The sequence below is a fragment of the Takifugu rubripes genome, chromosome 4 (assembly GCF_901000725.2).
Source record: "Takifugu rubripes chromosome 4, fTakRub1.2, whole genome shotgun sequence".
Taxonomy (NCBI): Eukaryota; Metazoa; Chordata; class Actinopteri; order Tetraodontiformes; family Tetraodontidae; genus Takifugu; species Takifugu rubripes.
Window position 1 is genome coordinate 12,590,137 of NC_042288.1, and position 26,129 is coordinate 12,616,265.

The 26,129-nt window shown below is 47.7% G+C and overlaps 2 protein-coding genes across 2 annotated transcripts; both read right to left on the reverse strand.

The window, feature by feature from the left end:
- Positions 1-1,653: 1,653 nt before the first annotated feature.
- Positions 1,654-15,733, reverse strand: loxl4 (lysyl oxidase-like 4). The gene is made up of 15 exons (XM_011603345.2): positions 15,655-15,733; positions 14,386-14,721; positions 13,466-13,767; positions 13,176-13,390; positions 9,501-9,539; positions 9,151-9,364; positions 8,901-9,078; positions 5,948-6,102; positions 5,703-5,870; positions 5,424-5,586; positions 5,100-5,343; positions 3,993-4,108; positions 3,764-3,900; positions 1,840-1,951; positions 1,654-1,754 (listed from the first exon to the last, which is right to left on the reverse strand). The coding sequence occupies exons 2-15, from the start codon at positions 14,702-14,704 to the stop codon at positions 1,684-1,686; spliced, it is 2,433 nt and encodes an 810-aa protein (XP_011601647.1). The 5' UTR covers positions 14,705-14,721; positions 15,655-15,733; the 3' UTR covers positions 1,654-1,683.
- Positions 15,734-18,493: 2,760 nt separating this feature from the next.
- Positions 18,494-25,543, reverse strand: LOC101078680 (stress-induced-phosphoprotein 1). The gene is made up of 16 exons (XM_011603346.2): positions 25,345-25,543; positions 23,093-23,181; positions 22,932-23,012; positions 22,762-22,818; positions 22,491-22,667; positions 22,304-22,417; positions 22,074-22,113; positions 21,782-21,872; positions 21,570-21,711; positions 21,388-21,492; positions 21,092-21,185; positions 20,973-21,006; positions 20,813-20,890; positions 20,614-20,716; positions 20,358-20,479; positions 18,494-20,284 (listed from the first exon to the last, which is right to left on the reverse strand). The coding sequence occupies exons 1-16, from the start codon at positions 25,400-25,402 to the stop codon at positions 20,149-20,151; spliced, it is 1,521 nt and encodes a 506-aa protein (XP_011601648.1). The 5' UTR covers positions 25,403-25,543; the 3' UTR covers positions 18,494-20,148.
- Positions 25,544-26,129: the final 586 nt, after the last annotated feature.

The following is a 26,129-nucleotide window of genomic DNA, read 5'->3' on the forward strand; positions in this document are numbered from 1 at the left end:
CGTGGAAAACAGTGTCCCAGCGCTCTGGCTGCATCCTGGGTGTACAGCAAATACAGTAATGTGACAAGAGTGGTGAACAAGAAGCCAAATGATATATAATTCTAAATAACACAGAGACAGACTGAGGAAAGACGTAAAAAGCAACTATACTTATTCTACGGTTCCATAACATGGAAACCAACCATCAAAAAAAGGGGGGGGGGAAAAACTTCAGCAAGTTCAGTATGATGGTCTCACTGAGCAGCAGTGTGTTATACAGGCGCAAAAAATAAGGCCACTGTTTACCGTCTCGGTTTATTCTGCCTCTTACAAATATGTTGTTCTCTTTGAGGAGCAGAAAATGCTAGCTTGTGGTCTCCGCATGGCTGCAAACAGAAAGCACAGCAGCCACTGGTAGTAAAAGCTGTACGTCTGCTGGAGACTGTTTCCAAAGATCATCACCCTTCACTGGCTTCAACCCCCCCCCCCCCCCACCAAATCTCCCAGAAATGCTGAATCGCGCTGGGAGTTACGGCTTCTCGCTCTTCTCCAGATCCCATAAGCAGCAGTTCCATGGTGTGTCTTTAAAAAGCACAGGCTGTAGTCCTAACCCCAACTCTAACCTTAAGTCTAACCCAAACAGAGATAATTAAAAGGCTTTTATGCGCTCTCCAAACCCAGGCTGCCTGCCCACCACAATACTGTGGTTTTGTCAAGACGGGGTAAAACTGCCTCCCAGCATAAAGGCCGGAGGGATAAAACTCGATTATTAACCAAGAATAAAATAAGTCAACATTTTTCATTTCTCCTCCCAGCATAATTATGTTTAAAAAAGTAGTATTTTTACCTAAACACAAACAAGCTCCTGACTGACATGTTGCCTACGTGTGAAATAAATAAAACTGTATAAATACATCAATCTGTATATGAAACAATGCATTTGTGACTTTCTGAAAGATGCAACTATAGATAGGAAACGTAGATGTGTTGGCTAATATAAAATAGAATACTGATGTTCAAACGATAAAGTGCTTTGTTCCTTTAAAAAATAACTGAGATTTTGACCAGCCAAGAATCAGAAGTTTGTGTTACAGCTTTTTTCAAACCAAAATCACCTTAAAACACCTAAAGGAATGGAAAAGAAAAGCTTGTAGAATGTATATCACACTGTTCACCTGACACGCAGTGAGCTTAATATAACAACAGACATAATTATGGATGAGCACCAGTAAAGGAAATTACAGTAAAATGCAATATTAAGATTTTAAAAAATGATTTTCATATCTTCTAGCGTCTGGATGAGACTTCCTGACAAGCGTCCTCGTCCCCGTTGTCCTCCTCACAGATGAGTAACCATGACTTTTACGCGTTCCACTAGCATAGGGTTTGTTTGGAGTAACTAACTTAATTTACTAATCATCCACATTCACAAATATCAGTAATCTTACCTAACTGGAAAAACAAAAACATGCTGAGCCGCGAGGCCCTCGTCGCTCTCTCGCCGTTGGCGTCTCTTCAGAACGCGTTTCAGGACGCTCTCGTTTCCAACGAGAAGAGCGATGGGCGCCGCCTCGTGAGTTCTCCCTAACCGTAGATCCTAACGTTCCTGCCTCCTGGAACCATCCAACCTTCCCCCTCAGTCTGAGCAGTCTCTGGGGTCTCCTGCTGTAGGTTCTGGGCCCCCACCCCACCCCCCTCGGTGGGCTACACGAAGTTGTTGGTGATCTGCCTCTGGTGCTCGAACAGGTCTTCTGTCTCAGCGCTGTAGGCATCACCTGTGATGGAGAAAGTACACTGTAACGCCCTGTCGGAAGAGGGGGGGGGGGGTAACGGTAAACATGAAAGGCCTTCTCTCCTCACCGGCGTGGCATCCATACATGTACACTCTGTGGCCGTCGTACTTGCACCGGCACCTCATGACGTTGTTCATGAAGTCGGACTCTGCCATGTCCATGGACGGGTTTACTTCCACCTGCCAGGGGAGATGAATACGGTTGACCTCGGCTGCTAGCGCGATTCGCCGGCTCGCGGCAGCGACCCGCCGCCCCCGACCCGCGAGGCGCGGCTGCACACTTCATCACTGTGACAAACAGTTTTCCTTAGGAAAATCTGAGCATTTATCACCTTCTTGTTTTTCATTACAGCCGCGCTGTATCTCCAGCCAGCGCTCTAACAAGGGGTGTCCTCCGTCTACACACAGTTACAGCACTTTTATAGTTATATAGAGCTTTTATAGTCCACTGCTTTCTGGTTTCTTTCTGTTCTATTAAAAACATGTAATACTTTTCCATACAGAATCCCTATTCGGAAAGAAAAAATGCACAATTAATTCCCGACGTTGTTTGAAACACAGTGGTTGTTTGCAGCCTATGGAAGGGGAAAGCATGACCCTGTCACACGCTTGCAGCTAAAAACACGCTCAGACATGCGCAAAACACACTCTTTAAAGGGTCGTTAAGTGTTTTACAGCGTGTATGAAAACATCAGCGGGACACTTATGCCCGCTCAAAACATGATAACCCGCCACACGAGAGGCTGCGTAACTTTACAGCCGACCTTCTTGGAATGTGGTTTTTCCATCTTGTGGCCTCCAGGTTCTGCAGAAGAGCACCCTGCTCTGTTCAACACGCCACCAAAAAGCAGCCTGTGTTCCATAAGGCAGCCTGGAACATCCCTGAATCCAAGCCTGTTGGCACTGTCTAATAGGACTTCTGCCTGCGTTTTAAACCGATTTTGCAAAATACTGCTGATTCAGCTGTTTTTTTTCCTCCCTAATCTGGACTGGCGATAATACTGAGCAGCCACGTACTCTAATAGCTGCTCTGCAAACTGCTACACCCTTTCTAAGTACACGCTGCAAACAGCAACGCTTGAAAAAAGCCTTTGTCAGTGTGTCAACAACCTTCTCTTAATTTTTCAGGGTGAAATTACAGCTCCGCGCTATAGTGCACGTGCAGAGGTCTGGTTCAATGGCAGAAGGCGTCGGAGGGGGCAGTAAAACTAAAAACAGGGCAGGAGAAATTCCTAAATTAGCCGATCCTAATGGAAGGGGTGGCGTGGTGCTGCTGGGTGAAAGTGAGTTCATTTGGGTAGTTGGAGTCTTTCATTATCAGCGGGGGGGTCGAGGGGGGGCCTTGAAGGCCGTGCTGGCTGTCAGCTGCACTTCACTCTAAAGGAAAACTCAAAAAAAAATACAGAAGAAGAGGTGTAAATCTGTGCTGTCCTGCAGAGGGTGAGTGATGGACTCTCTTGGCTCAGTTTGTGTTGTAGTGCTTGTTATTTTCAGGTAAATGTGTCTCCCAAGTGCCAGTTTCCTTAAATGACCACGACTTTGTCAGCTTCTTCCAAGTCTCCGTATCTGTCTGCCATTCATTCATTTGTGTGCCATCTCCATATTTTGTAAGTCCTCCTTTATAATTACACCCTGCCCGCATCCTCAGAACTCATCCAGCTGGCTCCAACGCTGCAGCCTCATGTTACACGAAGAAATTCAACAAATCCACCTTTGATAGAGAGAAGCGTAATTACAAAGGATGATTGTGACCTTTCAGACGGCGGTAATTATCAGACGCTGTGACCAATCTTCCACAGACGGGTTGTAATTGACCCGGCTGAGATCCAAGCATGCCGTGGATGGAACAGTCTAAAATGGTAATAGTGGAGAATGCTTGTGCATTTTACTGTTCCCAGTTTAGTTTTTCCCTCGATCCGATCGTTCCTTTAAACACAAGGTTTGATTTTTAAGACCTTAACCCTTAAAAAAAGACATAAAATGACTCCTGACCTGGAAAATATAGTCTCCCGGCCGCACGTCCGTCACGTCGACCCACTGGCAGTCGATGTCGTGGCGATAGGTGTCCCAGCAGCCCACGGAGATGCCCTGGTCGCCCATGTTATAGCAGGAGAAGCGCTTCTGGAGGCCTAATGCAAGCAGCAGGAGCAGCGGTCACATAAATTAGCCGGCACGGTTAATATCCAAATATTCAAACGTCAGATTGAACGGTGGCGATTACCGTCCGGGCAGTACGTGTCCTCCAGACAGAAACTGGCCTTGTGTCCCTCTGCGATCCTCGTCCCGTTCAGAGTCAGCAGATCGTAATGTGTGAACACCTCGATGCTGTGATAATGCCTGCGATGACAGGGCGGAAAGTCCAGGTGAGAGAGCGCACGCGTGTGTGTGTGTGTCTCTGCACGGGCGTGCGTTCGCTTGCACCTGAACACTGGCTCCCTGTGGTTCGCAGCCCAATGACCTCACCGCTCAACACGAGCTTGGGTGTCACCGTAACACCTCTCACAGAGGTTTGTTTACCACCCGTCCGCTTTGCCTGTTTACCTGTTCTGAGTGAATGGGGCGCTTTCAAAAAGCGCCGACCCTCCCTTTAAGAGCTCCGGTGTGTTGTTGTAACAAACCGGGTCAGACTCGACAGTGTGTGTCGCCCTGCGCTGATCTGACGTCGCCAGATTGGCCCAAACATCAGTGGAGCGCTGGCACGGCGGCTAATGGTCACAGCACTGTTTCAGGTCAGCCCTAACGCGGTCAGACGCGTCTCACAAAGCCGATACTGTGGCCGTTAAATGGCTCCTTCTCTCATTCCCATCGGCCCAAGAGGTGCTCTCGTCATCTGGCTGGGAAGGAGCCAGCCAAGTGGAGGGTCCTCAGAACGTGCCTCGCAGCATTACACCAAATGGAAATGAATGAAATATGCTCTTGTGTTTAACGCCCGTGTCGCACGCCACCCGTGTGTGATGGGACGGCGTGCACACTTTACTGTGTTTTCTTTGCCTGGCAGCAATAGAAAGCGACAAAATTAAATAGCACTTAAATTATTCGAAACGACTCGACATGGAGGAAACATAAGTCGTTAACGCAATTCTGCACAAGCAACAGGTGTTTGTCAGTTTCCCTTAGAAGCCAGAGCTCATTAATGTCCAGGAGCCTCCAAACCACAGTCTCCCCCCCACACGCACCCCTCACACACACACACACACACACACACACACACACACACACACACACACACACACACACACCCCACACCCCTCAAAGGGCAACCGCAACATCCCACGAATAGCAAACAGTTCTTTCCAGTCCAACACATAAGCACATAAATCCTCTCTACCTGTGACACTGGTGCCACGTCCAGCTCTCTTTTGATGCCTTTGGTCGGAAATCGGAGCGGCCGAGGTTCATGATCCGGGAGGAGAAGCGCAGCAGCCGGCGGTGTCCGTAAGGCCAGTTCATCCGGGCTGCGGATGAGGACAGGCAGTTCTCCTCGTTGGCACAGGTCAGCAGGTGGAGGGGTCGGTCCTCCAGGTAGGCCGTCTCCTGGACCAGCTGCGCGTCCAGAACCAGGTCAGGCGCCGCTACAGGAGATTGACAGCGAGGGTTAAAGTGAGGTTTTCGGAGGGATTCAGAACTCGAGATGATGTGAAGCTCGACTCACTCTCCGAGCAGGTGACTCCGGCTGCTTTGGTTCCACCGCCTCGAGGACAGTGGAGGTGGTTGTTACGGCGACACTGCTGGATGGAAAGCTCCGTGCCCACGCAGTGAGTTCCACTGAGAACCACGTCAGCTGCATTTGAAGCACTGGGCCAGTACCAAGTCTCCTGTGGAACACACAGGAACACACCTGGCTTTACCTCCTATACGCAACTCATCCAGTGAATCCAGCTGGTCTAAAGCCCAACTAGGACACCATGTCTGTTGGTCGGGGGAGTCATACCTGATGGGCACTCGCAGCAAAGCCCAGGCCGAGCTGTCTGCATACCACCATGGCTTCATTGATGCCCCAGTTCTCACTGCAGACCGCTCCCCAGCGCTTTCGACCTCCGACCTCCATCAACACCTCCACGCGGCCTTCTGCTGGGACTCTGCCGCCAACAAGCCGTACCTGGACGTCCGTTAGATCAGAGGGGTTAAAATGGGCACTTTGGAAAAGGTTATATTGGAACACAAGCCTTAGCTTACTGTGCTCTCTGTGCCAGTTTTAGGGACATTGCAGCGCACTGAGGCATCCTGGCTGTGTTTGAAGGTCCAGGGTTGAACTTCCTGGTAGTAGCAGTCCAGGAGGGAGCGCTCGGCTCCCGAGCACTGCACATTATTCATATGGATGAGTCCTGTACCTGCAGAGGGTAAAGCACGCATGGCATGGATTTAAAGCCTTTTCTAACAATAATAAAGAGAAGACAGCACTTCAAGTCACCGCACATGGGTGGCCCCAAACACCGCGCTCTGTTTCAGGCCACCCGGAGACACAGATTAGCAGATTATGTCACGCAGAGGGGAACACACACAGACACGCAAGACTGTGTATATTTTCAATTGAATTTTGCCTTTATCTTTAGCACCACAATGAAAACATGTCTTGGCAAAATGATTTTTTTATTTTTTTTTTACACAAGAGCAGCAGAAGATCGACGTTGGTGATCTGTCACACCTCAGTACAACTATTCTGCTGCTGGAGGAAGAGCAGCAACGGCACATCTGTGCGAGCACAGCAGGTAAATGACCCCCCGCTGTTTAAAACAAGACAATCTCCAAATACCACAGACTACGAAATCAGCAGCTGCTGCTGTCGTAAGAAATGTGTGTTTTCCTGAAAGGAGAAGGAGCTAAAACTGCAAACTGAGGTTGAGCTGCAGTAAACTAACCCAAAACCACATGAACTGGAGGAAAGTGTGAAAAACCAAGAGAGGAGTGCATAAAAGATACGACCAGGAATAGGGACAGGAATGAAGCCAAACCCATCTCTCCGTCTCTCTCTCTGTTGGTTTTTGTTGCTGATTGCAGGCCAGCCTCCATTACTGGTCACCCAGTGTGGCTTCACATGTATGAAAAAGATACATATTTACCACACGCTGCTCCCCGTGTTTAAGTTATCAAGTCAGACTGAAGCCAACTGGAGACGTGCTGAATTTGAACCTTTGGTTTGTCCTCTGAAGCCCAAAATAAGTTTCCAAGAAACATAACATTACCATGCGTACACAGGCATCTGGGGTGTTCTCCCCACTTTATGTGTAGAGCACACTGCATGTTTCAGCGCCGAACATTCCAAATTATATGGTAAAATAGCATTCTTGGCTAAAAACAGAAGTGGGGACATTGTCCCTGTAATTCGTATCCATGACAGCGATGATAAAAGTACTGATGAGAGCAGACGTCAGAAGGTAAAAGAAGTCGGGTCTTTTTTCTATTCCAGGTCAAGCTAATAATTAAAACTGGCATGAGGGGCTGTGATGGGAGCCAGATTCAAATAATATACCGACATTTATAATGTTGTTTCAAAGAAAATGCTCTTTTGATGAATATAGTCAGTCAGTCAGTCAGTCTGTCTGTCTGTCTGTCTGTCTGTCTGTCTGTGGGTTGTTGAGGGGCAGCTGCCAACTGGAGCAGTCGTGGCTTCACCGGCTCACCACGGTAACCAGTCCTGTGTGTGTGCGCGTGCATGTGTGCATATCCCAGACCAAGGAAGCGTCGCATCCATCCACCCCGATGACTCACACCAGGTTCCGGACAAAACTCTCCCTCCAGGAGAGTACCAGCCGCACTGTCTTGACGACCGCAGATCTTTCAGATTTCTCTTAATCACGTCTGACCATCTCTGATGATCCAAACGTCTCGCTCGGGTCCTGACGCGATGAGATCTGATCGCAAGACCTCACCCTAACAAAACCTCACATCCTAAAAGAGCCTCATTTAGGACTTTTCCAGCAACATATAGGCCTGTACTTATGTGGCCCTCAAGTGTATGGAAAATTATACACCCGTGTAACAGGCAGCAAGTTGTAGAATGGAAGCTGGGAGCGGACTTTGAAGTTGAATAATCCAGAAATGGCAGCATATATGACAGGGTTGAGGATAGAGGTGTGTCTGTGGGTCTGTTGGTACAGGTGAATATTGATCTGAAGGGTGTATTTATGAATGCTTCGGTTGACTCAAGCTGCAGCCTTTGCACCACATACTGTATCCATGAAGCTAGCAGCTCTCCTCATGCTGCCCCGTTTGAAGCAACCACAATCTCAGGAGGCACGCTAACAACAGAGAACATAAGCGCCTCTGGGAGCTGCAGTCAAATAAAAGTATAGATTAAATCTGCCATTTGTCAAACCAAAAATGAGCCACATGTAATTCCGAGACCGATTTCATTACTTAACCGCAAAGAGGCATGCGATATATACATGCTGGCCTCGGGCTTATAATAGCTAAATGCTCTGTGGGTGGATCAGAAGAAAGCTATTTTAGAGGGAAAATTGAAACAGTGTTGGCCTTTTTCCTCAGAGTTAAACACCTGTGATCCAGACTGCCGGAGCCGAGCTGACCCTGAAAAATGACCCAGAGACTAACGATGCTGACGGACAGATGAGGAGGGTCGAGAAGCTCAATAGAGCAGATTCGGGTTCTGTTAGATTCATCAGATCGACCAAACCGACAGAATATCCTGCACATTTCATCTCCCGGTAAGATTAGAGACCACTGGCTCCCGTCAGGCCTCCTCATGTCTCATGAGGGTGCAGCTGGGCACCGGCGGAATCTGTCCATCGCATGGAAGCTGGAAATGTAAAATTGCAGCAACCGCAGCTCTCAGGCAGAATGAGAATGAGCAGCTTTCAGCAGGATCATGTTTGTGGATTCAGCCACCAAATCGCCGTGGCTTATAGCATCGCATTTAGCATGCGAGTGTGCAGGCGCGCATTGTATTTAGGCAGGTGGCGGCCCTGGCATGGGGCTGGCGTAATCACAGCTGGAGAAACTGCCAGCTTTCCAAAGTAACAGACAGGAGGACAGACAGACCGGAGCGGTCATTATCTGATCGGCCTGGGCAGACGTGGCGTCTGAGATGAGCAACAGATAGGCAAAACCTCTTTGGAGCTGTGTAATGTACGATAACCAGATATGTCAGAGCAGCACGCTTCTCACCCACCTTGACCCATGAAGGCTCCTTGCAAGGCGTCCTTTGCAGTACCGAAGCCCAGCTCTCTGCACACTACGCTGGCCGCGGTTCTGTCCCACAGGTGGTCCACAATGGTACCCCACTTGCCATCCCGGAGCACCTCCACACGACCCTCCCCCAGCCTGGGACCGGCCTTCAATCTCACTGGCTGTGAAAAGAAGTGATGTCAGCGTCTTCCACCGCCAGTGTGTTAAAGTCACATTAAAAGGCTCCAGCTCACCACAACTGGATACGGAGCCTGAGGTCTTCCCGACGAGATGCGAGCAAACTGGGGTCCCGGGACACACTTGACCACCGCGTGTCTGCCGTTCTTGCAGGGGGTGGGACTCCTGGGGATTGACAGCTGAGCGTGACACTCTGCCAGGGAATTTTCAGTGCCAAGGCAGTGAACCTTTTCGACCCAGAATCCTTTCTTCTTTGACATGAGACTCAGTCTAGAAGGAGGCAAAGGTTTGTAGTCAGTGTTGAAAAGCTCCTGGCGTGACATCAGCTAAAGTTGGGGCACTAAACCCGTCTGTTGGCGCTCTAAAAGGATGTGGAGACGTAAGGAGTGTTCTTTTCTTCTATTACCTTGTGGATGGATCTGCGACCTTACTATCCCATATTTTTCTGTAAAAGACAAATAGAGAAAAAAGAGACGGATATAATTCTGATAGATCTGTGTATTCTGTAAGGTTTCCAACACACACATCATCCCTGGAGGTGGACAAATAATCAGAAATTGATGGAGATTCTTCTTGATAGGTTTTAAAAGGTATGTATTCTGTTCTTGTGCTTAACAGCTCCAGTTCCTTTTGTGTTCCTGAGGGGAGGCTACAAAATATGTGTTCACCAGGAATGCAGGAATTAACTTTGCCAGAAGTTAAAAAAAAAACTAGTTCCAGACAGACATTCTGTTTGAATGTCAGAGCCACAGATAAATACAGGATGCAGGAAAAGGGAAAACGAACAAAGGCAACAAAGCGGCAGATTTTAGACGATGATGTTGACCTCAGAAGCCACATGCCATGCGAGGGAAAAGTCCTGACATTCAACATCGGCGGTGTAAAACATTTCTCGGGCAAATGGAGCTCCACCGGGCGTGATGCTCGAAGAAAAACTCTGGCGCGGCGCTGCATGTCCGAGAAATGCCAGAGCCAAATAAAGCACGGCGCATCAGGAGCGCAGAGGAAACCCTGTTTCTTGGCAGACCTGACAACAGACGTGCCGCACAGACCACAGCTGGACATCCTCCACCCGCAAACCTACCTACAGGACGGGCAGGAGCCTAAAAAGGCTGCTGCCCGTGCTCCCTGCTGGAGGTTGCAGGAGAAATCCCCGCTGCCATTTATGAGAGAGCGCCAGCCGAGACCCACAGTGCTGCTCTTCCACAGGCTGCAGCGGTTATTGTGCTGGTGTTTATGGGGCTCTAAAATGTGAAAACTCCCAAGTGACAAGCATCAAATTGAGCTGGTGAGGTGTTAGTTTCCATCCCGGCAGCAGAGCGCACACACAAGCGCCTCTTTTCTGGATCTCTGGGGTTCTAAAATCACACCACCACCACAAGTGTTGGTATAAAACTCAGTTTAAGGTCAGAATATAAAGATGTTTCTTTTCTGCTTTATTTAACGAGACCTGCTGAAAGATATCTGGAACAAAAATCACACCCGGATCGGTGGAATTTCCTTAAAAAGATGCCGGTGTTGTAATCTAAAGACACACACGTGACAGTGATGTCACGAAATGTGCCAACTCGGAACTGTAACACATGATATGGACTTGAACAGTTATTCCTTACAGCGTCTTAAAATAATATCTTTATGTAGCCCGACAGTACTGTAGGGAATTTCAAACAATACTGGATATAAATGACCTTTGGAGGTCACACAGCAGCTGTATGGGCGCCTCTGTGTGTAAATGTGTAATTATAACAGCAGCGATCGCTTCATTCATAGCATTCATCGTTGCAAAAGATACGTTTCCAGCCAAGAAAAGTGAGGCTGATGACAGGAAGGCCCACCCACTCGTTACAGAGGGAAAATTTCCAATAATTTACATGGACGGATGTTTTAAGGTTTGATGCTCTAGCAGTCAGAACCCTTTTAGTTCCTGCCTACTCGGCCTTACTCAGCCAAACACAAAGTCAATTGCAGGTTTTTCTGAGTCTCATCCAAGAGATCACAGGAAGCTCCAAGGCCTGATTTGGAATATTAGCTCACAGTTAATCAGCCCGTGTGTGTGTGTGTGTATTGCTGCAGTAGTTGGGCTGGTTGGAGTTGGGAGCTGCATCTCCGAGTCTTTGCGTGTTTTGTAATCTAATTACAGCAGCACTTAAGTGTTATTCTTCAACTGCGCATGCTTTCGGGTATTTTTCTACATCGCGTCCAAAGCTTTAGAAGCCAAATGCGGTAAAATAAATAACGTGAACACATCGAGGGCGGCCGAGTTGCTTAGGCGTGTTTGCGCCGGTCCGGAGACGGCAATGGGCACGTTCAGAGCGAACAAATAACCCTCTGTGTGGACAGAAAACGGGGACAGATTTGGAAACAAACACATCGCGGCGGTTCAGACCACTGTAACTTCTGGGGCTGTTGAGAAACATCAGGTCCTATCCAGCCCAGGGCACACCCTGGACCCAAACCTTAGAATTCAACCACACGACCAGGCAAAATATCAGCACAGTGGCAAAACGTTCCATTGTTCTTTCAGGCTGGTGCATTTGCTCAACATGTTCCTTTACTCAAAGTTCTTGTGCCACTTTAAAAAAAAGGCAGATTCCCTGCAGGCTTCACTTCAGGACCTTCAAGGTACTTTTCAAGGTACAGCAGCTCTGCCCTTGTATGACACGACCCTCCTTTGGTCAGGAGCCAAACCAGCTGTGCTGTCATCATACAAATCGCCCCATCTCTCCCTTTATTGAACTATAAATTGCACTTCTCATCTCGCATTCTCTGCATTCTTAGCGGCCGCAGAGGCGCGGGAAGTCATCTCGCCTGCAATGCAGCAAAGCCCGGCTTTAATAAATGAGACCGACAGCTCGGTCTGATCAGCCTTTACAGCCGAACACGCCTGACCTGCAGCCGAATCCAGTCACGACATCACTGTTCCAGGAGAGACCGGTGAATTCAAGGAGAAAGAAGCGAGCGTGGAACCATTTTAGCATTCAGGATGACGGCGACACGACCCTTAGTGTCAGGAGGGATTGCGCAATTGGCGCCACGTGATGGAGGGAAAAGCTAAACTGTGAATCACCCATAAATGCCAACATGGGTCCCCTTCACACGGAACGCAGCGATGCGGCCAGACGGCCTCGATTCTTAAAATATTAGTAATCCAGTAATTACGTGCTAATGTGTGGTCCACCAGTGGTTCAGGACCAGGACTTCCTCAAGAACCACATTGAGTTTTTGGTTTTTTGGTTTTTTTAGGGGTGGGAAGAACAGTGAAGACATGGCCTCACTGTTCAGGGTGTGCACCAGTAAACACCAGGGCTGGGACTTTCTGCACTGTTAAAATTGGTTCATTTTATAGATGCAAATTAGCATTTGCAACCCGCTGCATTGCTTAGCACTCAATATTTGACAAATCCCAGCTTTGTGGCTGTTATTTTCCCAGTATTAAGACTCGTCCAAGAAGTTCTTTGTGGAAATTGGCTCCGATGTTTGTTTGCTGTTTTCTCATTTTTTTTCCATATTGTTAATTTTTTGATTTTATGGATGTTACGAAAGAAATTTCACTTTGAGTAACGCTTGATGCTAATTAGCAGAGCCGTGAGCGCGACACACTCTGCTGCGGACATAAAAGTGAGGACGCGATGCACGTTCGGCTCAACCCTGCAGGGACAACCCCACCAATAAATCGTGTGGCTTCACCGAGACCCTCATGCGGCTCCGCATTAGCTCCCCCCGTCTCCCCCACAGTATCGATGGGCGACTTAAAGCGCCATCAGCAGTGACATTAAACCTTGGCACAAGAATCCCAAAGTTAAAGTGGTGCCGTTTTATTTTTTTTTCCTGAGAACAGCAAGTTGGAGATAGCATCAAAGAGAGGTAATGAGGTGAGCGAAGGTGATTTGACTGGTGGAGGGTGTGGAGAAAGGGCATCGGAGAGGGGACGGCAGTCTTTTTTATCATCGTCTTAAGGCTGAGGAGGAAAGGGGGTGTAAAGGGGGACATGGGAAGAAGTGGCTGGTGGAGGAAGATAAGCCCAAAAAGTGTCCAGATGTGCTGCTCTGCTGAGAGAGAAAAAAAAATAAAAGCCACTCACTTGTAAGTTCTGACGTTGTGCATCGTAGCCTCTGGGAAGCCCAGCATCCCGCAAACAACCCGGCTGCTGTTCACGCTCCAACCCAGGTCGCACACCTGTCTCCATCTCCCAGCATGCTTCACTTCCACCGCGCCCTCCGTGACCAGGGTTTTCCTCTTGGTGGCCATGAGGATGGGACGAAGGCGGACCTCTTCGATTTGCACCTTGCTGTGTCCCTTCGGGAGGAGGCGCCACACCGACGGTCACACACTCTTTTAAAATGAAGACGCGAAGGTGCGAGCTGTCGTTACCTGGTAGTGCTGGGGCCGGTGGAACCTGGGGATCTCCTGTGGGTGTCTGTTTCCGTGGTAGCCATATCCTGCGTGCCCGTGAGAGGCCACGTGGCCCCTCCACTGAGGCGCTGGACTGACCTGAGGCCTGGCGGCCGTGGCCTGGCCCCTGCCGGCTGTTTGATCCAGCCGGCGCTCGGTCGTGCACACCACGCCCAAGTCTTCAGAATGCTTACAGTCATTCACCCCCCAGCCGTTGTGCTTGCATTCCTTCAGTGTCTTTTCCGATCCGTCACAGCGAACGTTGTCCATCCATATCGGACCTGGTGAGTCAGGGGTTAGTTAGAGCTGATTAGCTACAACATCAACTAAGAGACCCTAAACGGGGCAGACTTGGCTTTTACTGGCACTCTGATTGAAGGTGTCGCTTTGGTTCCATGTTTAGTAGATACACAGTATTTTACAAGGTAGAGTAATGTAATGCTTTCCCTGGAATCCTCACAATCCTCTCTTTAATTTGGATTTAAAAGCAGCAGTAAAGAATCCGTATAGACCACAGCAAGTGTTGCACAAGGCAGCCAAGTAAATGCATGTCATTACTCCGAAACAAATGCCCCCTTTGTCCTATATTTGCTCCCCCAGCTTTCCAAGAGGCCTTAATGAGCTGTAGCCTACAATCTCCAGAGTCATCTTATTTTGGATATCATAATTGGCAGACTTTTTCCCCCCTGGCTACATGGAATTCTCTGCAGCAGACAGGTAGAGATGAACCGGTTTGAGCCTGCCTCCTCATCTAGCTCGTCTTAAATCAGACTGAATTAACGGAGCTCTTCACAATGTAGCAATAAAACAGATAAAACCTCGTTTAAAAGGCAGCCCTTTTTGATGTTTCCCCAGTAAAACTGAAATGATCCAGAGTAGCCCTCATAAAGTCCTCTCACCTTGTCCTTCTCCATACTTTGCGCTGTGGGCCCACGTGATGCCGCCCTGGAATCCCAGTTCGCGGCACACCACGTTGGCCAGTTTGAGGTCCACCTCGTCGTCGCAGACGGTCCCCCACGTGCTGTTGTGCAGCACCTCCACGCGCCCCTCGTTCGGCTCTCGGGGGTAGTTGCCTGCCAGGCGCACCTTGGCGGCCGGCGCCCGGACGGCCCTTCGCTGGGCGGGAGTGGCGGTCCGTCGGGGTTCGGAGTGGCCGGGACAGCAGAGCGACAGCAGCAGCAGGAGGGGGAGGCTCCAGCAGAGGTGAAAGGTCATCATGACTGCACAGAGGAGGCCTGGGGGAGGAGAGGGCGAGATTGGAAGGCCAAGTTTTCCATTTTTCTGTCCAGCCCGCAAAGATCAGTGACGTCATTTAATGCTGATGCGTGTGGGCGGAGACCCAGGCGGGCACGGGGAGGCCAGGCTAACCCCACAAAGAAAGACCCCAGCTGGAATCAGCCTGCTCAGAGTGGACCGTGTCGCCATGAAGGGGTGTTAAACTATACCGAAGCTTCATTTTAGACTGACACTGAGAATCAGAGCATGCGACACTCCAGGGCTTTTTACACACCTTGGTCAACCTTTGCTTATTCATTTAAGACTAATTGTAGATCCACCTCCTGATCCTCCTCCTTGCATCGAGCTACATTTTAGACTTTCATCCAGCCACCCAAACGAGGCCTTAATGGCAGATCCACAGCGACTTTCTCAACCTAAATAGGTGTATAGTGGAGCTCAGCCATCGGCCGCCTGAGCACTGTTGATAAGACACGAGTGCAAATGAACAGTTTTGTTATAGTGCTGCGCCTGATCTTGGTCACATCTGGAATAGTGCCGGTCAAGGATGAACCAAAGAACCTTATTCACTGGCCTCACAGTCTGCGATTAAAGATGTGGGCTTTCACATCACAATGTCGCAGCCTTTCCGGAGAGAAACACAGAGCAGATGAAAATAAGAGAGGAATCTTAACTTTACTTTTCCTCGTACTTCCTCCATCTGATGGTGAAAAAAAAGTGTGCCGAATAAAAAAGAAAATATGAGCCGATTCAATAGATGCTCAAGTTATTTCTCTTAATAGGTCCAGAAAATCCACCTGTGATGACACAACTGATACCATATAAAGCATCTATACTGTAAATGTAAGTGAAAACTAAAAAATAAGGGAGACATCTTTTGAAAAGCAAATGATTTTTAGACACAAGCGTGTAAAAGGTGAAAGTTCACTTACTTGGCAGGCGTCAGCAGGTCAGGCAGAGTGACTGACTGGAGTGAGTTCTGGCTGCTTTAGGCAATGCTCCTTTCTTCCCTCCTTCTCCCTATATCCCTCCCTCCCTCCTTCCATCCCTCCTCCCGCACTCCAGCTTCACTTTAGGTAACTTTCTCGCCTGGGAGGGTGTTAATGAAATGCAGAGACGTAAATACACCACATCAACGCCGTCTTTACCAACCGGTGGTGTAAAATCTAAAAATATCCCAGCAGCTTTTATTTTCTGGTGGAGAATCAAAGCTGCAGCTTTTGATTTGTGCGATTGTGGATAAATGAGTCAAACGTGCGCTGAGAGATTAAACAGGGCATCAGAAACACAAATCTGACAGCCCCAGTTTGAAAAATAAGCCAGCGCCGACCCAAAGTCCAATCAATTTCAGGACAGGAAGTGCAGGAGAAACAGGTGCCGTGAATCATGAAACCAGGTTTCATCATTAAAGTCTGTTTCTTGCTGCGATGCCCCCCCCCCCCTCGGGGGGCACAGGTGGCGCTTTACACAAGCCAGCGTTTCACAACCAGGACAGTTTCGAACATCAAGTTCCAAGTGTTTTAAAGGAACGACCACAGGGTAGATGTTTCCTTGTTGAGAGGGCCACAAACCACCGACACCAAAATAGGTCCGGCCTCGCCGTAGCCACGGTGACTGATGAGAGGAAGCCATACCACCCACAGAAGCAGGCTGCTCTCCCTGAACCTGTCATCATGGTATAGAGAACATACATCAAGATGGAGAGGTTCTCCTTCACAGCTCTCTGGCCAGGGTCACTTTGGCGCTGGGTCCCGATCCGATTTCCTCCAGATGTCCCCTCGGGGCCCCCTGCGCGCCTTTGAAACCTGTTTATTTATTTGCTCGTCCCGGCTGATTCCAGACGGTTTCGGGGACGGATTTAGCAGCCGGGTCCTGTTTGGTCTCAGGGAGCCGCGTCGATGCGCTATATCTGAAACACGGCTCAGTTCGGACCTGTGAGTAAACCTCGGCGGGCACCTTTTCAGGGGCGACGGGGTTTATTCATAGACCTGAAAAATTACAATCATGACAGAGGAAGGAGGGACCCGTGACACCAACCACCACCGTAAAACCAGTTCCTTGTATCCCGAGGTTTAAAAAAATATATCAGGTAATGTGTATTTGTGCGCGCACGTATAAACTTTGAAGCTGTAATTGAGATGTTTGTGTGTGCCACTGATGTGTGACAGGATGGTGGTCCCTCCCTGAGTGGTAAACCCGAACAGGAAGAGCAGACCCCCCTATTAGAGGGGGCCAAATCAGAGGCCAACAAATATATTAAAATCCACCTAAATACCAGCGTCATGGCCTCACATGTCCTGTTCCATATCAGACAGATTCACCTGAACCAGACAGGTGTCTCTGCCTGTGTGTCAGCATCTCATGGCCTGGTGTGTGTGGGTGTCTGGATGTGTGTGTGGGTGTGTTGTGTGCTAGTGAGAGTATGTTACAAGGTTTAGGAGGGCTTAGAGTATCTGAGCAAAGCAGCTCTCTGTGGCAGACTCTCCCACTCTCTAATTACACCGCCCGAGCCGGCTCTGCCCTTACCCACAATCTGTAGCGGCATGAAATAAATACATGCTCTCCAACAATAAACAAGTGCTTTTTTAAATGCCCCCCCACCCCCCAAAGCCCTCCCTCTGACTTTCATAATGCTTTTACTTTCCTCCTTTTTACTGTATGGAGATATTCAGCCAGAGGGCTGCAGCTCCTGAGAGCTCCTGGTCTTTTTTTTCTCTCCTGCAGTTCTTCTCATTATGTATGATGACTGCAACGCATTCACGTGCACGCGTGGAACCCGAGCCAGGAGCAGTTTGTTCAGCCGTGACCCCACGGCTTTCCTTTTTCCTTTCAGGCCGCCAGTTTCACTACAGACGCGGTAGAAAAGTTCACATAATTCACTGTCATCATTTCACTTTGAGATGATTAATATTTACAATGAGGCTTCTAGAGACTTAGATGCAGCAGTGATGCAATGCAAGAAACCCAACTCTTTGTACGGTAACCTAGAAAATCTCTGCACCTGTTTTGGGGTCTGCGGTGCCGGTAATTCAACAGGAAGTCTGTGTGATGAAATCAAACTATACGACAGAATGGCTTTACCACAGCATCAAGAGCTCACCGCAGTTCAGAGTGTGTTTGGCCCCTTTACATTCTCACACCGTAGGGTATAGATCATCACGTACTGAAGTTTTACCCCTTTACAAAAGCAAATAAAAAAATCACAACAGACTAAACAGAGACATGATCAAAATGGCGACAAACTAGGATGTTGATGTGAATTACAGACTGCACAATTGTATGATACAACAGGGGAAAAGAATGAATTTATGGCTTTCAGTCAGTGTTCAAATATTGATATTTTGAGCCTCTGTCAGATCTCCTTGAAGGCCGTTCTGGTGGTTTGGAGAGCTGCCCTGAAATGAAGAATCAGCAGACACTTTTGTTCTACTTACAGGAACAGCTAAGAAAAAAGAAAAAAACAGAGTCCTTCCTGTTTGTTCCCTGGCACAAGGTCATACCTTCTGCAAAAGCGTACAAGAAAAAGTACTTGTTGCTATATATTTATAGTTTTTCTTAATTAAATTTGTTCATAGATTAGCCACCAACGCATTGGTGTTGCATCAGGTCACACCAAAATTTTAAACTGTTTGCAAATTCATCATCTCTGCTGACAAAGGATGAAGAATTCCCCAGAACGATCAGCAAGTCCTGTACTGTGTGCAATACCGCCACCGTGCGGTCGAATGGAAGAACGCACCCCTGCGCCATTACTCACGAACAGAGACAGGCCTGCTTCAAATACTTTTATTAAATATAAAACACTCTTGTGCAGTGCAGTAATGCTAAAAATATTTGGAAAATGACAAGGTTACAGTGCTCGATTTATCAATGTGCACATAAATAACTTTTTAATCTTGCATGTCATACAGTTGAAAAACAAGACGGATAAATAAAACCTTGTATCCATCCTTTTTAAAATATCCACAGGAAGAAAAATGATTAATCTACTTAATTAAATGCACAGTGCAGCAGTCAAATACAGGGAGAAGCACATTTGTTAAATTGACAAGCGCAGGCTTTTACTTATTTTTTTTTTCTTCTACAAGTTTGAGCCTCAGGTGAAAACAGAAGAAGCCAAGCATGTGACAGTGGTTGCACCAGTGAATCCTGATATTGCCGTTTTTATAATATTAGATCACTGAAAACGGGACACATTAAGGTCCATAAACTGAGGAAATGAATCAAAGAAATTAAATGTGTTATTAACCGGCTCCGACGACGTATAAAAACAGCTATAAATAGGAAAATAAATACTCTCACTATGCCGCTTTAATGTAGTGTGGTCTGGCACCGGCACTGCTGCTGTTAAACCTTTTTGTACTTGATAAACGTGACAGACGTATTGTCTAGTGTTGTTATTCATAAAAATACAAATATTCCCGCTGCAGGCTCGAAGCTATTCTTTGGTTCAACAATACTGAAAAGACCGACCGATCAGACAAAAACACTGTTTTAGAACATTCCAGAGGGGGAGTTTGGGTACCTGTGAATGTGTGTTTTCTACCTGTGACGTCTGCTCTGTACCTGTGTCTGTCTGACAGACTTACAGACAGCAAGGAGGACACTGCCTGACCTGGAAATGCTCATTTGTCCATCAGGCGCGCAGCACTAACTTTCCCTCTCAGTTCAAAACAAACCGAAACATTCATCTGTGGAACAATAACCGGGCATGTCAAGTACGACCGGCGTGTCTCCGTGACAACAGAACAGACGCAAGGTCCAAGAATGTTATTATATGGTTGAAGGCAATTATTTTTTATAGGCTAAGCAAAGTAATCTGAGTATCTGATCCATAAACGTCCCTTCTCAATCATCCAGTCTATCCATGCACGTATCATCAAATTAGGAGGAGACGTGTGAGCCGGCGACTTATTAAAAGCTGCGACAATGAGATGTAAAGTCCGTCTGCTGAAGGACAACCTGTGCTGAAACCCCCAAGCTCACAAACAGCCGCTGACAGCATCGATCAAACGAGGGCATCTGCAGGAGGAACCCTCCTTGTGTTGGAAATTAGGAGGTGGCTGTTCCCCTGACGAACCCTGGCCTGAAATTTTCGTTAAAGGCTTTAGTTACTGCAGCACAGAGCAGGAGCTGCTTCTGGTTTTCAACAGTAAACCAGACAGTTTCACTTCCTTGTTTGGGTACGTCCCTTAAATAGAGACAAGAGAACAGGTCACCCTCTTTGTCACCACTTTCGGCCCGTTCAGTAGAAGCAGGGTGAACTTTGTGAGGCCACATACGGTGCTGACAAACCCCGAACCGGCGTCTGATCCTTCTGACTGCTCTGCTCCATTCTGCTATGGGAATTATTAATGTAGCCCTGACAGAACCTGGTCCCATACGCGCCGAGTCTTTCGGTCCAGTCCGCTGCTCGCAGGCTGATTTTAAGGCTGCCAGGGCTTCCTGTCCTTGCCTTTCTGATCGGGAATGTGTTTGTAGTGGCAGTTGTCCCCAAAATGGCAGCCGGTTGTTCTCCAGAAGTAACACTCATCTCCATTCACCGGGCCACGCCGCCGTGGTCTGAAGACAGAAAAGGATGCAGGATGTCAAAGCACCGTCCTACTGCAGCAATGCTGAATGTCTCGGTTCTTACCCGGCGGCGAGCCCAGCCTGCTGCGTGACGGGGAGACAGGTCTTCAGAGGGACAGGGATGACCCTCTGGGGGCGCCGGTCGGGATACCGCACAACTAAACGTGTGTTCTTAATACAATAACCCTGTGAAACACAATTAAGACTAATTTCTCGGGTGTTTGTGGATCCCCAGTAACGGGTCAAAAACATGTTCGGGTTGCCTCAGGACTTATTGGGCGAGAGAAAAGGCAGGATTCTTAGAGAAAATTGGGACTTACGTTCAGTTTCTCCATAGCGTGAGCAGCTGCGTCGGCACTCTTGAAGTTGACAAAAGCGCAGAACCTCTCGTGCAGCACGCGGATGCTCTCAATGTCCCCACACCTGCGACGCAAGCCGAACCACTCAGAAGATGCCTCAATAAGAACCTTCTTTTGCTAAGAGCAGCGACAGCTATTTGATACTGCATCGGGGTCATACGCTTTAAAAAGGTCCCAGAGGTGTTTCTCTGTCAGCTCCGTCGTCACATTTCCCACCCACAAAGATCTGCAGGGGCTCCTGAAAACAACCAAAGCATTAGCAAAACAAATAAACAACCCCGGAACGTTCAGGGGAAACGTATGAGGTCAATCCCACCTACCCAGGTTGCACAAGGGACTGATCTTGACCCCCAGCTGCAAGACAAAAAGGACCTCTTGTGACAGTGTTAATAGAGAATGCAGATGCTTCGCTCTCGAAGTGGAGAATGTGTGACCTCACCCCTGCCAACATCCGCATACGCTGCCAGAACTGCCGGCACAGTTGAATACTTCTCCAGCAGCAGCAGACTTTGCCCTTCTTCAAAATGCAGCTCCTTATCAAAGAACACACACACACACACATCCGTGGCAGGTTCCAGCAAAGTCATTAAAGCTTGATAGAAAGTAAACGGGGCTACTTTAATACGGCGTTTGTTCTGAAACTGGAAAGACGAGATAAAGCCGCTCTAAATAGCGTTCAGAGGAAGCAAATCTAACAGGAAATAACTTTGCCGCTCCGCTTGTGAATGAACTCACCATCAGCTGCAGCACTTTGCAGTTCAGGAGATCCATGGCGGCCTCCTCGCAGTCCGTGTCCAGTTTCAGGACCTGCTCCATGGCCCGCTCCGCCTCGCTGTACCGCTGAGCCACACAAACGAGATCTTTTCGCTCCGTTCTGCGGCGAAAACTCTTCTGTTGCCGCGGGAGGTTTCACTCACCCTCAGGCCCATGAGAGCCCTGCCCTGGCGAAAGTGTCCCTTGGGCCAGTCTGGGTCCAGCTGAATGGCCCGCTCGGCGTCCGTCAGGGCCTCGGGGTACTGCTCCAGGCAGTAGTAGCAATAAGACCGGTTCCCAAAGATCCTACAAAACAAGATGCAAAAGGAGCCGTGCGATTCCTCCACAAGTCACGTGCGACCGGTCAGTGATCTACCTGTAATCCTTCGGGTCACATCTGATTGCTTCTGTAAACAAAGCCACGGCCTCCGCGTACTGCCCTTGCTGCACCAGCTTTATCCCTTTTTCTAGTTGGGAGAAAATCAAAACCGTGTCGGTAACTTATCCCACGGGGACACGAAACCTCAGGCTGGCCACAGATCTGCATAACAAGATTCTTCCGCCCATGCTTGAGGAACCGCTCTTTTCCCTCAACAACATGTTTCTCCTCCATTGGGCGACTTGTATGGCTGATCACTTGCATTTCTACCAACCGCTGCATTGCTCACCAGTCAGAGATTCACTCTTTTTCCATTCAGTCCCATTTGTCTGTAAAAACACAGTAGATAGTAGTGAGATAGAGACGTGGCTGTTATGCTGCTGAACATGAGGACACCGGTGGGGTGTCTATGATTGGCTGCTGCACACAAAAACACACACCAGGTCCAATGTTCAGTTCCCCAGTCGGGAGGCTGTGCTATACGCTCTTATCATACAGGGTCAATGCTCGTCCACTCACCTCTCTTTTGGACTCGTTCTCCTTGTTTTCTTTGGATCTGCGGCTCGATCCTTTGGGTCTGATATGGCTAGCAGCATTAGCGAAGAAGGCACTGCTTTTATCCCACTCTGGATCCTGCCTCATACACAAAGGGAAGTGAACCCACATGGAATCAGATGAGCAGCCGTGGATGACACGGTGCCCCCACCTCTTCACTGGATTTAATCCGGGTCTTCTGACATTCTCCGATTCCCGAAGGCGCCATGTCTGCAGTGCTGACATAACTGTATGTGCCTGGTGTCGTCTTTAAGTTCTCGGCGCCCACTTCTGCCTCTGACTCGCTCTCATCCAGCTCAGAGTCCGCACCTGCCCCCTCATCTTCATCCTGGTGTGCGCGACAACGCAGATCTTCAGCGATGCGCAGTTAAAGATAAAAACATATAAAAACATGCACTCGGGCTGATTAAAGTCAACTTTACCCCTTCGCCACTCTCGTTCAGGACAACCTGCTCCGGTTTTTTACGCTTCCGGCGGCGCTGAAATAAATTCAGGAAGTGATGCGTAAGGAAACGAGCAATTTTAGTTCCCACTTACTAAAAAATAGATTCTACTGAAACTATTCTTGAAGGGTGTCGAGAGGAGAGCTCACCTTCTTTTTGGCTTTGCGCCGCTCTGCCCTCCGTCTGGCCTTCTCCTCCTCGCTCAACTCCTCCTCTTCTTTGATTGCATCCTAATCGCACAAGAAAACAGTGAAAAAAAAACAGCACACTGGCCTCTGGATGACCTGTCAATCTGACCCCAGCTGTGCACCTTTGACAGAGCGGTATGGCCGCTCGGGTCAGGGGTGGCAGCGCCGTAGTCCATCTGGTCCTCCTGCTGCTGCTGCTGGACAGAGGGACCTGTTCACAGATGCACACCACTTTAATCTTTACAAATCTTCATGTCAGTGTCCTAACCAAAGCGGTCCTGCAGGGGGAAGTAAACAAAGGGGCCGCCTTTCTTTTCAACGTGAGAGCGAGAGGAAACGCGAAATCATGTTAGGAAATGACACCCGAGTGATTCCTGAAACTGCACAACAAAGCAGTTAAAGATCACAAGCGTGCCAGTGATGGCAACTCTTCCCCACATCTGTGCCTCTGCAGCTATTGGAGCACACACTCCAGCTTTAACCCCCAAAGCCCAACTCAGATCTGGTGTATCATTTCCTGCACCTGCAGCTCAAACACAGAAAATCAAAACCTGGAAATGATGAAATCTGATCACTGGAATTTGAAGGGATTTTTGCTTCCAGCCCATAATCCTGCATCACTCCTATCCAAAACACCAGCAAGCATAAAGGAGTTGATCCAACCTGTTACGATGTCATCTGGAGACGGAGATTTATTTTTAGAATAAATTTATGTGTAATGAGTTGGCGCCGTTACGGTAATTTGGCTGTCTGGTGCAAATGGAATGAAAGAAGGGATCAGAACTCCACACTGCAGGTTTCGGATTCCCAGAAAGCAAACGAGCTCCTTAAATCCTTTTCTCTTTTCATTTTTTCTCCCTCCTCGGCGTCGTGCCATGACTTGAGCGAGGCCAGGCGACTGCAGCTCCCCTCCCTTTCAACAACCACCAGATTAGCTCAAGGTCTGCAGGTCTTACGCATCATTTGTTGGGGGTAAAGACGGACGTTCACAACATTCAGTCCCCCTCTTATTCATAAACATTATCAATCAACCCGATTATGTCTCTAGAACAGTATCATCTATGCACGTGTGCACAAGTGCACTCTCTAAACAACATTTGACAGTGTAGTTCTAGTAAAAACACTACTACTATTGGAGAAGTGACTGCATAAAAGCACAACTATTAATGTCCATTCCATCACGTTTATGCAACAGACATAAAGTCTCCTAAACCTGATTTAGTCTAAAGCCTAAACACAAACTGAAAGAACACACAAATGTCCTGTGTAAGAGACAAAAGCCAAAGCAGAGCTCCTCCCGTCAGCTGATCCAGCTTCATTTGTACATGTACAGGAATGTCCTCTGGAGAAATAACCGATACAAGCTACAACTCACTAGACTACTCTGCCTTTCCTGCCCCGGCTTTTTTAGGTCCTTGGTTTCCAGAAAAATAATGCTGAGTTAAGGCCAGAGTTGTGTTACCAATCGATGTGTCCTGGAGATTCACAGCTACTTATTTTACTGCTCTCCTGCAAGTCTAGACTCTTGATTTTAACTCTTAAACACCCAAACACTGATAGATAGATAGATAGATAGATAGATAGATAGATAGATAGATAGATAGATAGATAGATAGATAGATAGATAGATAGATAGATAGAAATCTTGTATAGGCTATTGGGTTATAATAGGTTGGTTCAATAGACAAAGTACAGTTAGCTAAATAGAACACACACATACAGGCCCTTTTTAATGGAAATATAGGGAAAACCTAACAAATAATAAATATATTGGCCTGTTCAGCTGATCTGAGCGGATTCAATGTCCACAAAGGTAAATCACCACATTCAATTTGAATATTGTGGGAGATTTTGGCCTGTGGCGGTTTTATCTTTTAAAATTAACTAGCCCGAACAAGGAAATGTACCAAAAGAGGAAGAATGACTGAGGGAGACTCTGAAATAATCACAAATGACTGTTAGAGACGTTTTTAGACGTTTACGAGCCAAAAAAAAAAAAAAAACTCCAAAAAATAGACGCTGACAATCTTGATCCATTTTAGCGTTTAGCGCATATTTGCCGCTATGTGTGGCATTCCTAAAAGTTTACGGTGTGTTTTACTTAGTTTGGCCAACTTTAAGGTGTGTTTGGGGGTCTAAAGTCTGGCACCGACGGTGGGTCAAGCATGGGTGGAACTGAGGAGCCTTTATTGTTTCAGCAACAAGTCAGATTGAGCTGGATGACAAAGGCGAATTCGAAGCACGGCCGCAGAAACACTTTAATGTATAGATTTTATCCGCAGATTGAGCTTGGGACATGTTATCACTTTCATTTCCAGCACCGATCCAACTTCTCGCCGAGTTCGGTAACTTTTGAAAAGTGGTCTTTTCTTACCGTTGCCGAGTCCCAACAGCCTGCATATATGTCTGGTGTATTTCATGAGCGCCACCATCCAGCATTATTGGCTCAAATACCCCGCCTAAGTAAAAACAATGTTTTTTTTAGCGAACGTTTATGTCAGCGTGAGGAGGTTTGAAACATTTGGGAAACCGATAGCGACTCTGCGGGAGTTTTTTTTATTTTGTTTTAATATGGTTTGGCCCACTTCCGGTAGCGACCCGCGAGCGATGACGCCGGAAACGCCCTCGAGTCTCGTCTTAAAGGCGCAGGTCCCCGATTAATGATCGGCTCACTCTGTTCCATAACCCGCCCCAGGCCGCACACCTCGTCCACAGCAAACTACAGGTCGCGTCAATCAATAAAACAAGCCCGTTTGTTTGAAGAGAGTCGCCATTCATTTACCCCTAAAGTATAAACAGATAGGAAATTACATGTTTTTGCGGTTACGTTATATAATTATTCTTATTGTTATATTAAGATAAAGATGCAGCGAAGTACAGAGATAGCAGCACACAATGCACACTTACATAGGACTTCAATAAGTACTTGATCCTTAAAGAAAAGAAATATGAATATACAGAATATTAAATATAGAAGATGACAGAATAAGAATAGGGAAGTAACAAAATACAAAGGCAGTATTTATCAAGGTAATCATGCAAAGTGTAAAGGTGGTCACATTATTGCACATGTAAAGTTATTTCAATACAGAGATAGTGTGTGTGATATTGCTCATTTTTATTGCCCAGTTACTCTGAGCATGTTTGGTTGTATAGTCC

Bases quoted from the DNA above. Each gene is read 5' to 3' on its own strand.
- loxl4 (XM_011603345.2), bottom strand. From the start codon at position 14,704: ATGATGACCTTTCACCTCTGCTGGAGCCTCCCCCTCCTGCTGCTGCTG. The intron at 9,540-13,175 runs GTGAGTGGCTTT...TGTCTTTTACAG, and splicing joins CACAACGTCAGAACTTACAA to AAAAATATGGGATAGTAAGG. The intron at 9,079-9,150 runs GTGAGCTGGAGC...TTCTTTTCACAG, and splicing joins AGGCTCCGTATCCAGTTGTG to CCAGTGAGATTGAAGGCCGG.
- LOC101078680 (XM_011603346.2), bottom strand. From the start codon at position 25,402: ATGGTGGCGCTCATGAAATACACCAGACATATATGCAGGCTGTTGGGA. The intron at 23,182-25,344 runs GTAAGAAAAGAC...ATCTGTGAACAG, and splicing joins GCTGTTGGGACTCGGCAACG to GTCCCTCTGTCCAGCAGCAG. The intron at 22,668-22,761 runs GTAAAGTTGACT...CGCGCACACCAG, and splicing joins TGAACGAGAGTGGCGAAGGG to GATGAAGATGAGGGGGCAGG.